A 12767-nucleotide genomic window follows, 5' to 3' on the forward strand; every position below is an offset into this window, starting at 1 on the left:
ACATTAAAAAGATTCAACATAACATGATATATTCATGCATTAAAAATAACTTGCCCACATAAAATAACATGTAATTATACACGAGCTAACATATTCTAAAAATAAAATAATATGAAACACTCATCAGAACAACATGAACTAAATAATACTAAATATAATTACCTTGCCCAGTAATGCTCAAACTCTGCTTCTGTATCAGTATACTTCAAGACATAATTGAAGATACTGTTAAATCCTTTCAAAGCTTTTAAGTGAGGAATATTCTTTGTTGCATTTTTACCAATATGCCAAGTACAAAGACGATGACAAGAATTAGGGAAAGCAATAGAAATAGCTTTGGCCATTGATTGACATTGATCCGTCATGATAGTTATAGGCTGAATTTGTCCCATAGATCTTAGAAATGTATTGTACAACCAAATGAAAGAATCATGCTTTTCATTCAAAAGAAACCCAACTCCAAACATGACATTTTTGTTGTGGTGGTTCATTCCCACAAACGGAGCACAAATCATGGCATATTTATTGGTTCGATAAGTTGTATCAAACACTAGCAAATCTGAAAATGTTTCATAATCCCATCTCTCCAAAAGAAACTAATGATGTGCCCTTTCTCATCAAGCTCCAAATCATAGTAGAAGTCAGTCTCCTTAGCTTGCCTCTCAGCAAACATTTTTAACAACTGCTTAGTGTCACAACCTTCAATCTTCTTTATCTTCTCCTTTCCTACTGCATTATAAACATCTTTAACAACACAACCAAATGATTGAAAACCACCACTCTCTTTCCTAACAAATCGATATGCATCACTTACACCCATACCATTGTCTTTCCAGGAAGTGAACATATCCAATTGATCCTTACTTACATTTCTTTGAGATCTTAACCAATGTCTTTTATCAACATCAACCAATTTGTGGTTGTGGTCCATAACATGTCTTTTACAACGATGGACACCTGACTTATCAACAGCAAACGGTACATGAGCTTTGCATCCAGTCTGTCTTAGTATATCGCTTTAGAAGACTTTGTTTTTTAAACCCTTCTTTTGAACAAACAAACTCCCTTGCACATACAGTCCCATCATTTCGAGGCCTTGTCTTCCCTTTCCGAATACTAAATCCAAACCTATAAGCATAATTGTTATACAGATTATATGCTTCATCAGCATCCTTGACTTCAGCATCAAGCAATTCAGATGTATCTGCTTCTGAGTAAACGTGTTGACCAACTGAAAGAATCATCAAATATGCAAAATAACAAAAACTTCTTTTAGAATAACATATTTACTTCATTAAAATAACATTTATTTGTTAATTAATCTGCATTACTAAAATTAAGAGAATAACATCAATTTCTTAAAAAATGACATACGTTATTTACAAAATAACATCTAGTTCATGCAATTTAAAATTTAAGAATAACATATACTTCATTAAAAGTAACATTTAATTATTAATTGAAAAAAGAGAATAACATCAATTTCTTTAAAAAAAATAACATAAGTTATCTACAAAATAACATCCAATTCATGCAATCTACTATTTTAGAATAACATATACTTCATTAAAAATAACTTTAATTTAACGTTACTGAAAAAAGAGAATAACATCAATATCTTACAAAAATAACATATAATTAAAAAAGATAACATCCAATTCATGAAAATCACGATCAATTGATTTGAATAAAATTTAAAAGCTTCACCTGCTGATGATGAATCAAATTCATGGTCGTCCGCTTGCTCTGTAATGATTTCCGCATCAAAATCAACAAGAGCAGATTCAGTACAACGAGCATCATCGGCCTCAATACCTAGCAAATTTCGCAAAATCATATTCAATTAAGAAAAGTAATTGATGAAAAGAGGAAAAAGAGTGATTGATTTGAGAGAAAAATCGAAGAGAAAAATTTGCAATTGAAAAAATAGAGGGAAAAAAGTATATCAAGAAGGGAGAAAATTAGGAAGGAGTGATAATGGAGAAAGAGCAGGTTGATTATATACTTAATGCCCCAGCAGCAGAAACGCCGTCGTTTTGGAACCCGGAGTACCATGCTGACGGTACTCCGGGAGTAACATAGAAATTGCGAAATTCCACATCACAAATTTTGAATATTTAGTTAAAAAATCTGAAAATCGCAATACATCACGCCTATACTTTTAAACATTTAGTAAATAAAATCTAAACAATTGCGAATTTTGAACATTTAAAAAAATCTGTACATCTCAAATTTTAAATATTTAGGAAAAAAAATATGAATAATTACACTGAACCACGCCTATATTTTAGAACATTTAGTAAAAAAAAAACATGAACAATATTTAGTAATATAAAATGAACATTTACTGTATACAAAAATTCCTCTATAATTTATGAACATAAAAATTGCATGTTTATGTTCAATTTTTGTGACGTGTTCATATTTTTTTTACTAAATATTCATTATTTTGTAAAATGTTCATTTTTTTTTACTAATGTTCATAAGTATAGACGTGGTGCACCTGATTCTTGGTTCTTGGTGCACCATGGTGACATATTACTAATTGGTCGAGATTTGGCTCAAGTAATAAGCTGGTGGATATCTCTTCGAGTCCCATCGAATGCAAAAAAAAAAAAATCTTGTTGAGAGACTAATCCACCATAAGTTATTTGGACTTAAGCTTCGATGAACCGTGTGTACATACTAAAAAATTGTAGTTGATAAATACATCTTAACTAATCATTATCCAATCAATGACAAGTCACACACAAATAGTGAAATCCGTAACCACTATCCATGCATCTGTGGTAAAAAAAAACTCTACAAGTAAGATTACTTAATTCATCATGTAACTTCAATATATACTGTTGAAAAGATTTCACGACAACCGAACGCACATCTTTTCTAGAGATTTTTTTGTGTTGAGATTGTAGTACTCGGTTAATGTAATTGTTAAAAGGATCATTTTCGGCGAAAAGAAAAGGTTGTTCAGCATGTACTAACATTCTCCCAAGTTCATCCCTATCTCTCTCATAATTGTAAGTGAATCCATGTGGATAAATTTGAGAAATTTTGGGTTGAGTTAGATCACTATATGGTTCACCACGTTTACGGACATATCTACTAAGGTGTCGTGTCCCTCCCTTGATTTCGGCCGTATAAATTTTGTTACATGTCTTACACTTATTTTGGTCCCATCTCTACTTTATTGAAAATATCCCCAAACCCTTTATGAACTTCATGATTTATTCGTACCAATGATAATAATAAAAAAAAAAGTAAAAAAAAAAAGTAAAACAAATAAACTTCACTTTATTGAGTTTTCTCTCATAACGAGATTAAAGAAAGCTACGTCATTACAGACATTACAATAACGTAAAATTCCATGTGATAATCAAAGAAGCAATAGTCTAATAAGAAGTAGTGGCTACGTCATTACAGACATTACAATAATGTAAAATTCCATGTGATAATCAGAAAAGCAATAGTCTAAGAAGAAGTAGTGGCTACATCATTACAGTAATGTAAAAATTTCAGTGTCTAATCGGAGACGAACTTACTTCTCCGCCCAAAATAGTAAAAATTTATAACTCTAATCGGGAGACAAACTTGCGCCGCCGTGCAACTTGTAAAAATTTCTGACTTTGATCGGAGACGAAATTCCGCCGCCGCGCAACTTGTAAAAATTCCTGACTCTGATTGGAGACGAATTTCCGCCGCCACCCAAACTAGTAAAAATGTCTGACTCTAATCGGAGACGAACTTCCACCGCTGCCCAAACTAGTAAAAAATGTTTGACTCTGATAGGAGACGAACTTTCGCCGCCGCCCAAACTAGCAAAATGTCTGACTCTGATCGGAGGTGAACTTCCGCCGCCGTCCAACTTGTAAAAATGTCCGACTCTAATCAGAGACGAATTTCCGCCGCCACCCAAACTTTTAACCAAATATTATCTGTAAAAAATAATGTCTAGACTACATTATACTATGCCCTATTAAAAAAGAAAAACAGAATATTTAATATTTATATCATATAAAATCGGATGAGATGATTACACTTTTTGGTATAACTAGAGATACAATAAAATAGACGACTATATCAAAGAAATGATGAACGAATAATGAATACAAAAGAATCGTAAGAAAACTTCATTTGACCCAAAAAAAAAAAATTAAAATAATGAATTCAACCCAGAATCAATATTCCATCATATCAAGAACATTAGAACACCAGCAGATGCCATCAACGACCATCGGCATTGTTACAAAAAAAATCTATTATTGAACGGATTCTGATAAGGATTCAAGATAGTTTTACTTCCCGGTGGCTTAACGACGTTAAGAGACAGGGGTTTCTTGGATTGTGACACCAGTAAATTGACTTGAACAACCTTTCTTTTTTGCTGCTTCTCCCGTTTTTTTTTAATAGATGAATGAATTTAGGCTCTTTTGGAGGGGATGACCCGTACAACGAACGCCGCGGCCACTATTGGGATCATCTCCGTTGGACATAGTAGTCGAAGGAGAAATGATGGCTAACATTTTTTAGGAATGTGGAGTAGAGGATTTTTTTGTATTTTGAGTAAAATGAATTAATGTATTATTTTTTGAGATTGTTCTTTATATTTGGTTAGAATTTATTTAATTGTAATTTCTAATTGTTCTTCTTTATATTTGGTTAGAATTTACGTAATTGTAATGTCTATAATAGGTAGTAACTACGGCAAAATCTCAAGATTTTATTCGATTACTGGAAAATGTTAGGATTGGTGAGTGCACAACAAAAGCAAATTAAAGATGTTTGAAAAATTCTAAAAAAAAAACCACAAACGACGAGCATTGAAAATAATCCATTATATGAAATTAGGAAAGTATAATAACTCACAAATAAAGGAGTAGTACAAAAGTAAGAATAGTGGATTCATAAATAAATTGTGTGCACGTAGAAAGGTAAATTCTCTCTCGGCATAAATAATGTATGGAAGGACACTAATAGAGCGTATAAGGGAATGAGAGTACTGGAGGATATGTAGGTAGATCCATGCTCCCAAATGATGTCCAACCCCTTATATTTATAGGGGATATATGGAGGTGGAAGAAGTATGTGGAATTTTTTACACAAGCTCTTTCAATTCTCCACACAAGTCTTGAGCCTTCATGAGCATTTACTTTTTCTAGATTCTTCCACCTCTCCATCAATTTCACAATATTTTTAGAGTTTTCAAAAATCCTTGAGATATAATAAGTTGTGCTATGAAATTTGGGCTACACTAACCCAACAGAAAATTCAGTGGTTAATAAGATGGATAGTATTATGAATTCATCAAGGTCTTTATTCTTATTTTTAATGTCGTTTTGATTGTATCGTTAAGTCGTTTTACTTGATTTATTTGATTTATAATAATTCACAACTTTGTTTTACTTTTTATTTATTTTTTATTTTCTTGTTATTGTACTGTCACTTGAATAACTTGATTTAATTTATTTCTTTTAAAAGAAATTTGAATTCTTAATTGAAGTATCTAAATTATAAACAAAGTTTAAATTTTGATGATAACCGTTTTATGTCCATTTTATATATTACTATGTTAGGTCTCGTGCCATGCACGGTAATTTTTAATAGAGAACTTTTTATATTCACACTACATTATTTAATTATATATTATAATTTGTCTAAAATATGATGAATTTATGAAAGAACCTGTTAGCAAATAAAAATAATTATGTACATCATGTCCAAGGTGCACTTAGGGTATTTTCTGCTTATTCAATTTACTTTTTTGCTCATTTTTTACTCTTAAAATGAGAAGGAAAAAAAATGTCAAATAAGCAAATAACTTCCTTTGGATACACTTACATCTATGGGCACCCGGGTGTATATAAAAGGTGTTGATTGATTAGATTTAGATCTATATATTTTAAAATATGCGATTGTTAATATGCATATTTTTTTTATTTATTTGATTTCACTAACAAATTGGTATTATTTATTCTTGTGAACCAAATGAATTTCTTAAAACGAGCTATTCAAAAAAAAAAAAAAATGAAATTCTTAAAACGTAGTAGTGTAGTACATTACATTACACTATGCTATCTATTTAGTACATCAAATCTTTTATTTTATCTTAAGTAGTTTTTAATATTTGATATTTGAATTACTTTCATGGAGCTTCTCCTTGTTGTAATATATTAAAAATAAAATAAAATCCTTGTTGTAATATATGACTCAAATTTTGTTAAATAAATTTTTCACTTTTTTCTTTTTTCTTCTTTTTTTTTTATTTATTTATTTATTTTTTTTCCCTATGTTTATTATTGTTGCTAATATGTCATGAAAAGATACATCAAATATTTTATTTATGTATAAATATGTTATCTTTTATTTATGCATCGTAGAAGATTTGTTTCCAAAAATATCTTTTTTAAAAAATTAAAAAACTAAGGGCCTGTTCTCATTGACTGAACTCAACTGAACTGAACTAAATTAAGCTGAGTTGAACTGAACTGAACTGAATATTTTATAAGAGAAGGAAATTAGGAGCTGAACTGAACTGAACTGAACTGAGCTGAACCTGAACTGAACTAAACTGAACTGAATTGAGCTGAACTGAACTTAACTGAATTTCAACGTAAGAGAACAGGCCCTAAGGACACACCATTGCTAATGTTTCTTTTAGTGGAGTATATATATAGTTATTGATCCTTAATTAGATGTAAGTATACATAGGCCCTGTTCTCTTCACCTTAATTTTGCTGAACTAAAATTATTTTTACTGAACTTAAATTATTTTTAGTGAACATAATAAATTAATTTTACTGAACTGAAATTATTTTTGCTGAACTGGAATTATTTTTACTGATTTTCTATTATAATTCTTTTTCAAGAAAATCAAATTTTACTGAACTGAACTTATTTTTACTGAACTGAAATTATTTTTACCGAACTGAAATTATTTTTGCTAAAATTAAATTATTTTTACCGAACTTGAATTAATTTTACTGAACTGAAATTATTTTTGCTGAACTGAAATTATTTTTATTGATTTTCTATTATAATTCTTCTTTAAGAAAACCGAATTTTACTAAACTGAACTTATTTTTACTGACTGAAATTATTTTTACTGAGCTGAAATTAATTTTACTGAACTGAACTTATTTTTACCGAACTGAAATTATTTTTACTTTAATATTTTTTTTAAGGTGAATAGAATAGGGCCATACTCAATACATAATTGTATTTTGTTTTGTGATCTTGATGACTTTTGTTATTAATATATTATAGTACCATTGTGACTTTAAATTTTTAATTAATCTGTACAACTTAGACTCTAGAGTGAAAAAAAATGTTGAATCACATTGAGACTAGTAGGGTTTTTTTATTTTTTTTATTTTTTTTATTTTTTTATTATTATCACAACTACACAAGTATTAGCTCACTTTTGTTGACTAAAAAGATTTACATTTTGTTATGTCCATGGAAATATAATAACCTTAGGGCCGAGTAATTGTAAACCAATTAGGCCTTTTTTGGGTCATTTATTATTTGTTTACCGTACATAAATCATAATTCTGTGTTTAATGCTTTGCAATGCATAACTTTGAATGCAATGTTTTTGATGTAGATGAAGTTAAGGCTGCAACGCGAAGATGTTGAGCTCTCTGGTCCCCTGAGATTTCTGAAGCTAAGGCATTGCCTTTTGCTCTTAAAATTGGGAAGAGTTATGGCTACTTGGATATTTTGCTAGAGTCGGACTGCAAACTTGTTATTGAAAAGCTTTCAAAGAACGTGTTGTCGTTGGAGGCTGATGCGGTTCTTGGTGATATCCTTGCTCTATGTTCGGATTTCTTGTCTGTTGGTTGGTCTCATATGAAACGTGATGGTAATACCGTTGCTCATAATTTAGCTAAACTAGTTCCTTTTGGTTTTGAACAAACTTGGGAAAACCATTGTCCCCAAGATGTTTTGACATTTTGTCCCTTAATTAATTGATGGTTTTAGTTTGTTTCAAAAATCTAGACACAAAGCAAGTGTACAAGGCACATTATTTTTCTAACTTTCATTCGTGAATTTTGTAATGGGCTTGAAAGGGAAGGAGGTTGAGTCAGTGGCTTAAATCAATCCATATAAAGCCCCTAATGATTTACAAGGTAAATATATTTATATGGATATAACAAAATGCGAATCTTTTTTAGCGAGGTATCCTTCTATCACTTGTGGTTATAAAAAACCCTCCTACCAATCTCAATATAGTTCAACATATTTTTAACTCTAAAGTCTAAATTGTATTAATTAATTAACAATTCGACATTACAATGATAAAGTAATGAAGTAAGAAACTACACAAATCATCTAGGGTCATACAACATTATACAATCGCTCATATATCGAGTTTTTAACATTCCTCTTAATTACTCTATTTTTTCGGGAAAATCGAAAGATAAGATATAAAATGGACATGAAATATGTATCATCAAATCTAAACTTTATCACTTATCAATCATTTTTTATGATATAATTAGTGAGTGTGTACCTTTTTATGTTCAGCCTTTGTCTAGCTCATAACAATGTGGTAAATTACTCTATAACTAAAATTAATTGCAAGTTTGTAAAATTTGTTGTACATGCCCATATTTAAGCAAGCATAACTAATGAAACAACAGTACATTGAAGATTACACACACCCCTCTGATTTTTATAGCGCCACAACTTTGAATAACTTCGTAATCTATGATGTACAAACCACCATTTTTATTTGCTAATGAACAATTAACAGAAAACTTAAATCAGTAATTCAAATGACAGTAAAATAAAAAAATATATATATATATAAAAAAAATTCTGTAAAACAGAGTTAACAATTATTCCAATTCAAAAACAAAACTTCACTAGTATTGAGTATTCTGTTCATCTACAAACCGATTACATGCTGCTTACACTCATCACAATTCACAAACTAAACACACAAATTGAGGAAATAGTAATCGAAACAAAACGACGCAACTAATACTATTAAAACGACATCAAGAGTAGAGCTAAATCAGGTCAATTATTAGCATGATTAAAAACATGATCAAAGACCTATGAATTTCATCCATCTGATTAACCACCACTGGATTGTTCATAATCACAGCAGGAGAAGGAGCAGAAGCCTGAGAAGAAGTAGGGCGCACATTACCAAAGCTAGACTCGGTCACATCAGATCCATACTCACCAGCAGTAATCGGATAAAATCCTGACCGTCCAGTGGAAACAGGAATTGATTGACGGAGATGAGGGAATGGAGAACCAATACCGTGAACAACAAGCTTGTAGTTGTAGATGAGGTCTGGATACTTGATTTTGACATAGTTGATTCTCATCGGAGACGAGGTTCCGCCGCCGCCTGGAGTGGTGATGGTGAGGGTTTCGCCGGATTCGAGCGTCGGAAGCACCGTTGACGGCGGCAGAGATTCGAGATCGGCGAACTTCAGCATTTGGTTAGGGATTATGTGAAACCTAACGCCGTGAACGTAGGAGTGGCCTCCTTGGAAGATGGAGGAGTCGTCGACGGCGAAGATCGTCATGTTTTGGAGAGTGACGAGCTCGGCGTACTTGACACGCATTGCGAGAGCGAGGAAGCTGTAGCCGCTCAATCGGAGCCGGATTCCGGCGTCGACGAGCATCATCCGAGTTAAGGCGACGGAAGGTGAGAGATGACGGAGAGAGAGTGACGTCATCCTGTCCATTGAGCAGGAGTACGGCGAGAGGTGAGAGATGAAGCCTTGAAGGCCATGGATGATGACGTGGTCGCTGATGAAGAGGTTTGGATGGGTGATTTCGGCGCCGCCGATGAAGATTTTAGTGGAATTTGCGGCGGAGGTGACGGTTAAGCAGCGACCGGGGAGAATCGACTCGATTTTGGTGCCGAAAATGAGCTGATTGAGGTAATCCTGAGGATAGATTCCTGGAACAGTGTGTTCCTGGAGAAGGAGAGTGAGCGAGCAGGAAGTACAAGTTCGCACCGAAGCATCTGCCGGAGCGAAGACGGTGACAGGGCCGAGCCACGGCGAGTGCGAGGCGGAGGACAGAGAGAGCGAGTGAAGCCGAGTTCGGCGAGGATTTTGGTGATGGAGTTGAGAGGAGAGAGAACTTCAGACGAACGCTGAGCTTCGGAGGAGGAGTACGGAAATGGCGGCGGAGAAGAGGCGGCGGTCGAGGAAGGTGAAGGTGAGGTTGAAGATGTGAAGGTTGAGGTTGATAACTGAGCATCAATGGCGGAAGGGAGGAGTGAAAATGAGGTGAAAATCATCATGAAAATGATGGTAAAGTGAGGGAGAGACGCCATCGTTGAGAGCTTGAAAATGGAGGAGAGAGAGTGAGGAGAGAGAGGTCTCAGATGATTGAAAAAATGTGGAAATGATGTGAGCGTAGATTCCGCTAACGGTTATTAGGGTATTTATATCAATCAGCCACATGGCTATTCTAGATTATTCTCCCTTGTATAGTACTGATAACAATAAAAATAAAAATAGTAATAATAATAATGAGTTTTTTTTTTTTTCCTTCTTTGAGTTGATTTTCATTCACAATTTAATTTTATTAACTAGGTTAATACTTAATACTTATCATTAGTTTAGCATTATTATTTAATTATAAAAAATTAAACCTAATTGTAAAATAGGATAAAAGTTCTGTAATTATAAAACAAATTTAAAAAAATTGATCACACTAAAGAAAACAGAGAGAATGCGAGTGAAGGATAGCTCAAGTGGTTAGAGCTCCGTTCCTATTCCAGGAGATCTTGGGATCGATTCTTACCCCCGCCCTTGTGGCTCTCTTAACTAACACAAAAAAAAAATAGAAAGAATAATATATGCACGACTAATAAAAATAATATCTTTGTTTGATTGTGTACAAATGGAATATAATTATAAAATAGGAAGTGAAATACTCTGTATTATTGAATAGTTTGTATTAAAAACTTCTCTAAGAAGCTTTGGCCAAAAAAAAAATGGAGGGAAAATTTTTAACCAGGAGATGACATGTGTCATTCCTGGTTTCGCCTTTAATATAAAGTTATAGATAGTTTAGCACTATTATTTTATTATAAAACCTTCACTAAGAAGCTATGGCCAAAAAAAAAAAAAAAAAAACTTTTGGAGGGAAAATTTTTAACCAGGAGATGACATGTGTCATTCCTGGTTTCGCCTTTAATATAAAGTTATAGATAGTTTAGCATTATTATTTTATTATAAAACCTTCACTAAGAAGCTATGGCCAAAAAAAAAAAAAAAACTTTTGGAGGGAAAATTTTTAACCAGGAGATGACATGTGTCATTCCTGGTTTCGCCTTTAGTATAAAGTTATAGATAGATTGGTATTCAGGTTTTGACGTTTAGTTGAATTGCTTAAGTTAAATTGTAACACCCCGTCCTTTTGGAACTAGAAGCGTTAGCGAAATTACGCTTGAACGGGAGACTACTTAACTTCAATTAGAAAAGTCAAGCTTAACCTAGGTCTAAAAGTCAAATTTAACTTATTCACACATCCAAATTAAGTTGTTTAAGCTAAGCGCAAACTATGTGAACAAAAGAAAATAGCAAACAAACTTTAACATGGACAAATCAATTACATTCAAAAGCCAAGGGCAGAACAACCCTTATCGGCCAAACTAGACTAAATTCAAAGTTATTAAACAGTCAACTAACAACAAAGGCATACAAGCCTAAAAGTTAGGTTCTAACTCTCAATCCCCAACCCATCGTCACAGATATCAAATAAACAAATGAAACCTGCAAATTATAACAACGTTCCACAATAAGTGGGGAGCAACTAGCAGTTCTCCCTCAAATCAGAAATAGAAGATCTTAGACTTAAATTAACAGAAAGAAACCATAACCACAATCAACTTGAAAACTCAAATGAAATCACTTAAAACCATCAAACCATACAAACAATGAAATATTTCAAAATAAACTTAAAACAGAAATATCGATATTAAATCACTCAATTTCAATCATAATAATAGACTTCAAATAAGTAATAATTTAATAGTATAAATATTTCAAACCCAAAACCTTCAAAATTGTAGAACTGGCATGGAGGGAATGCTAGTGGCCTTGCAATCCACTTTCTAAGGTTTGTCAGGACGAACCCTTGGTCATCTCGCAGAGACGGTGTCTAAGATTGGCCAACTCCCGGTTATGGGTAGATGCCTATAAGGTCTTACACACCCCCGAACGACAACAATTAACCCAGGTTGAGCTACCTAAGACTCGCAATCTAGGTAGTTAGCATGTTCATTAACCATCGGGAAGCAACTCGCCTCACACCTGACTATGGCCCCACACACAATTCAAAAATCACTTAAAATAGATAATACAATATATTTCACTCAGAAATCTGCAGAGAAGCCAAAAATGGTCTTATACTCAATTCAAACTGCATAAGAAAAGCATAATTCTTAAATATAATTGAAACTCCATTTCAAAAGGCACTTCAACTTAATAAATCACAAAGGTATCGTCTGAGTTTGGGAATATAATTAATTATCGAAACTCAACAATTAAGTGCATTCACAACTCATCGTGAAGTAATGCTAAAGACAGTGTTATCCTTCTCTAAAGCATTATGACGTCGACAATACAATTACAACCCACACATATTCAAACACACATTGAAATATTTCACTTTAGGGGTTTATAACACCCAAAAAATCACTCATCACCTAATTAAAATATAATTTCAACTAACACATAATACTTACAATAAAAATTACATAAAATCACTTCAATAAACCAAAAATC

At 32.6% G+C, this 12767-nt stretch overlaps 2 protein-coding genes across 2 annotated transcripts; both read right to left on the reverse strand.

Moving 5' to 3' along the window:
• Positions 1–12: 12 nt before the first annotated feature.
• LOC110689351 (protein FAR1-RELATED SEQUENCE 7-like) lies at positions 13–2256 on the reverse strand. The gene is made up of 2 exons (XM_021866131.1): positions 1708–2256; positions 13–1231 (listed from the first exon to the last, which is right to left on the reverse strand). The coding sequence occupies exons 1-2, from the start codon at positions 1835–1837 to the stop codon at positions 966–968; spliced, it is 396 nt and encodes a 131-aa protein (XP_021721823.1). The 5' UTR covers positions 1838–2256; the 3' UTR covers positions 13–965.
• A 6593-nt stretch (positions 2257–8849) lies between these two features.
• Positions 8850–10782, reverse strand: LOC110689354 (fasciclin-like arabinogalactan protein 21). The gene is given in 2 exon segments (XM_021866132.1): positions 8850–10063; positions 10066–10782. Coding segments are annotated over 2 exon segments (1290 nt in total). The 5' UTR covers positions 10307–10782; the 3' UTR covers positions 8850–9014.
• Between the last annotated feature and the right edge of the window lie 1985 nt (positions 10783–12767).

Source organism: Chenopodium quinoa, unplaced genomic scaffold (genome assembly GCF_001683475.1).
Source record: "Chenopodium quinoa cultivar QQ74 unplaced genomic scaffold, ASM168347v1, whole genome shotgun sequence".
In the NCBI taxonomy this organism is placed as follows: Eukaryota; Viridiplantae; Streptophyta; class Magnoliopsida; order Caryophyllales; family Amaranthaceae; genus Chenopodium; species Chenopodium quinoa.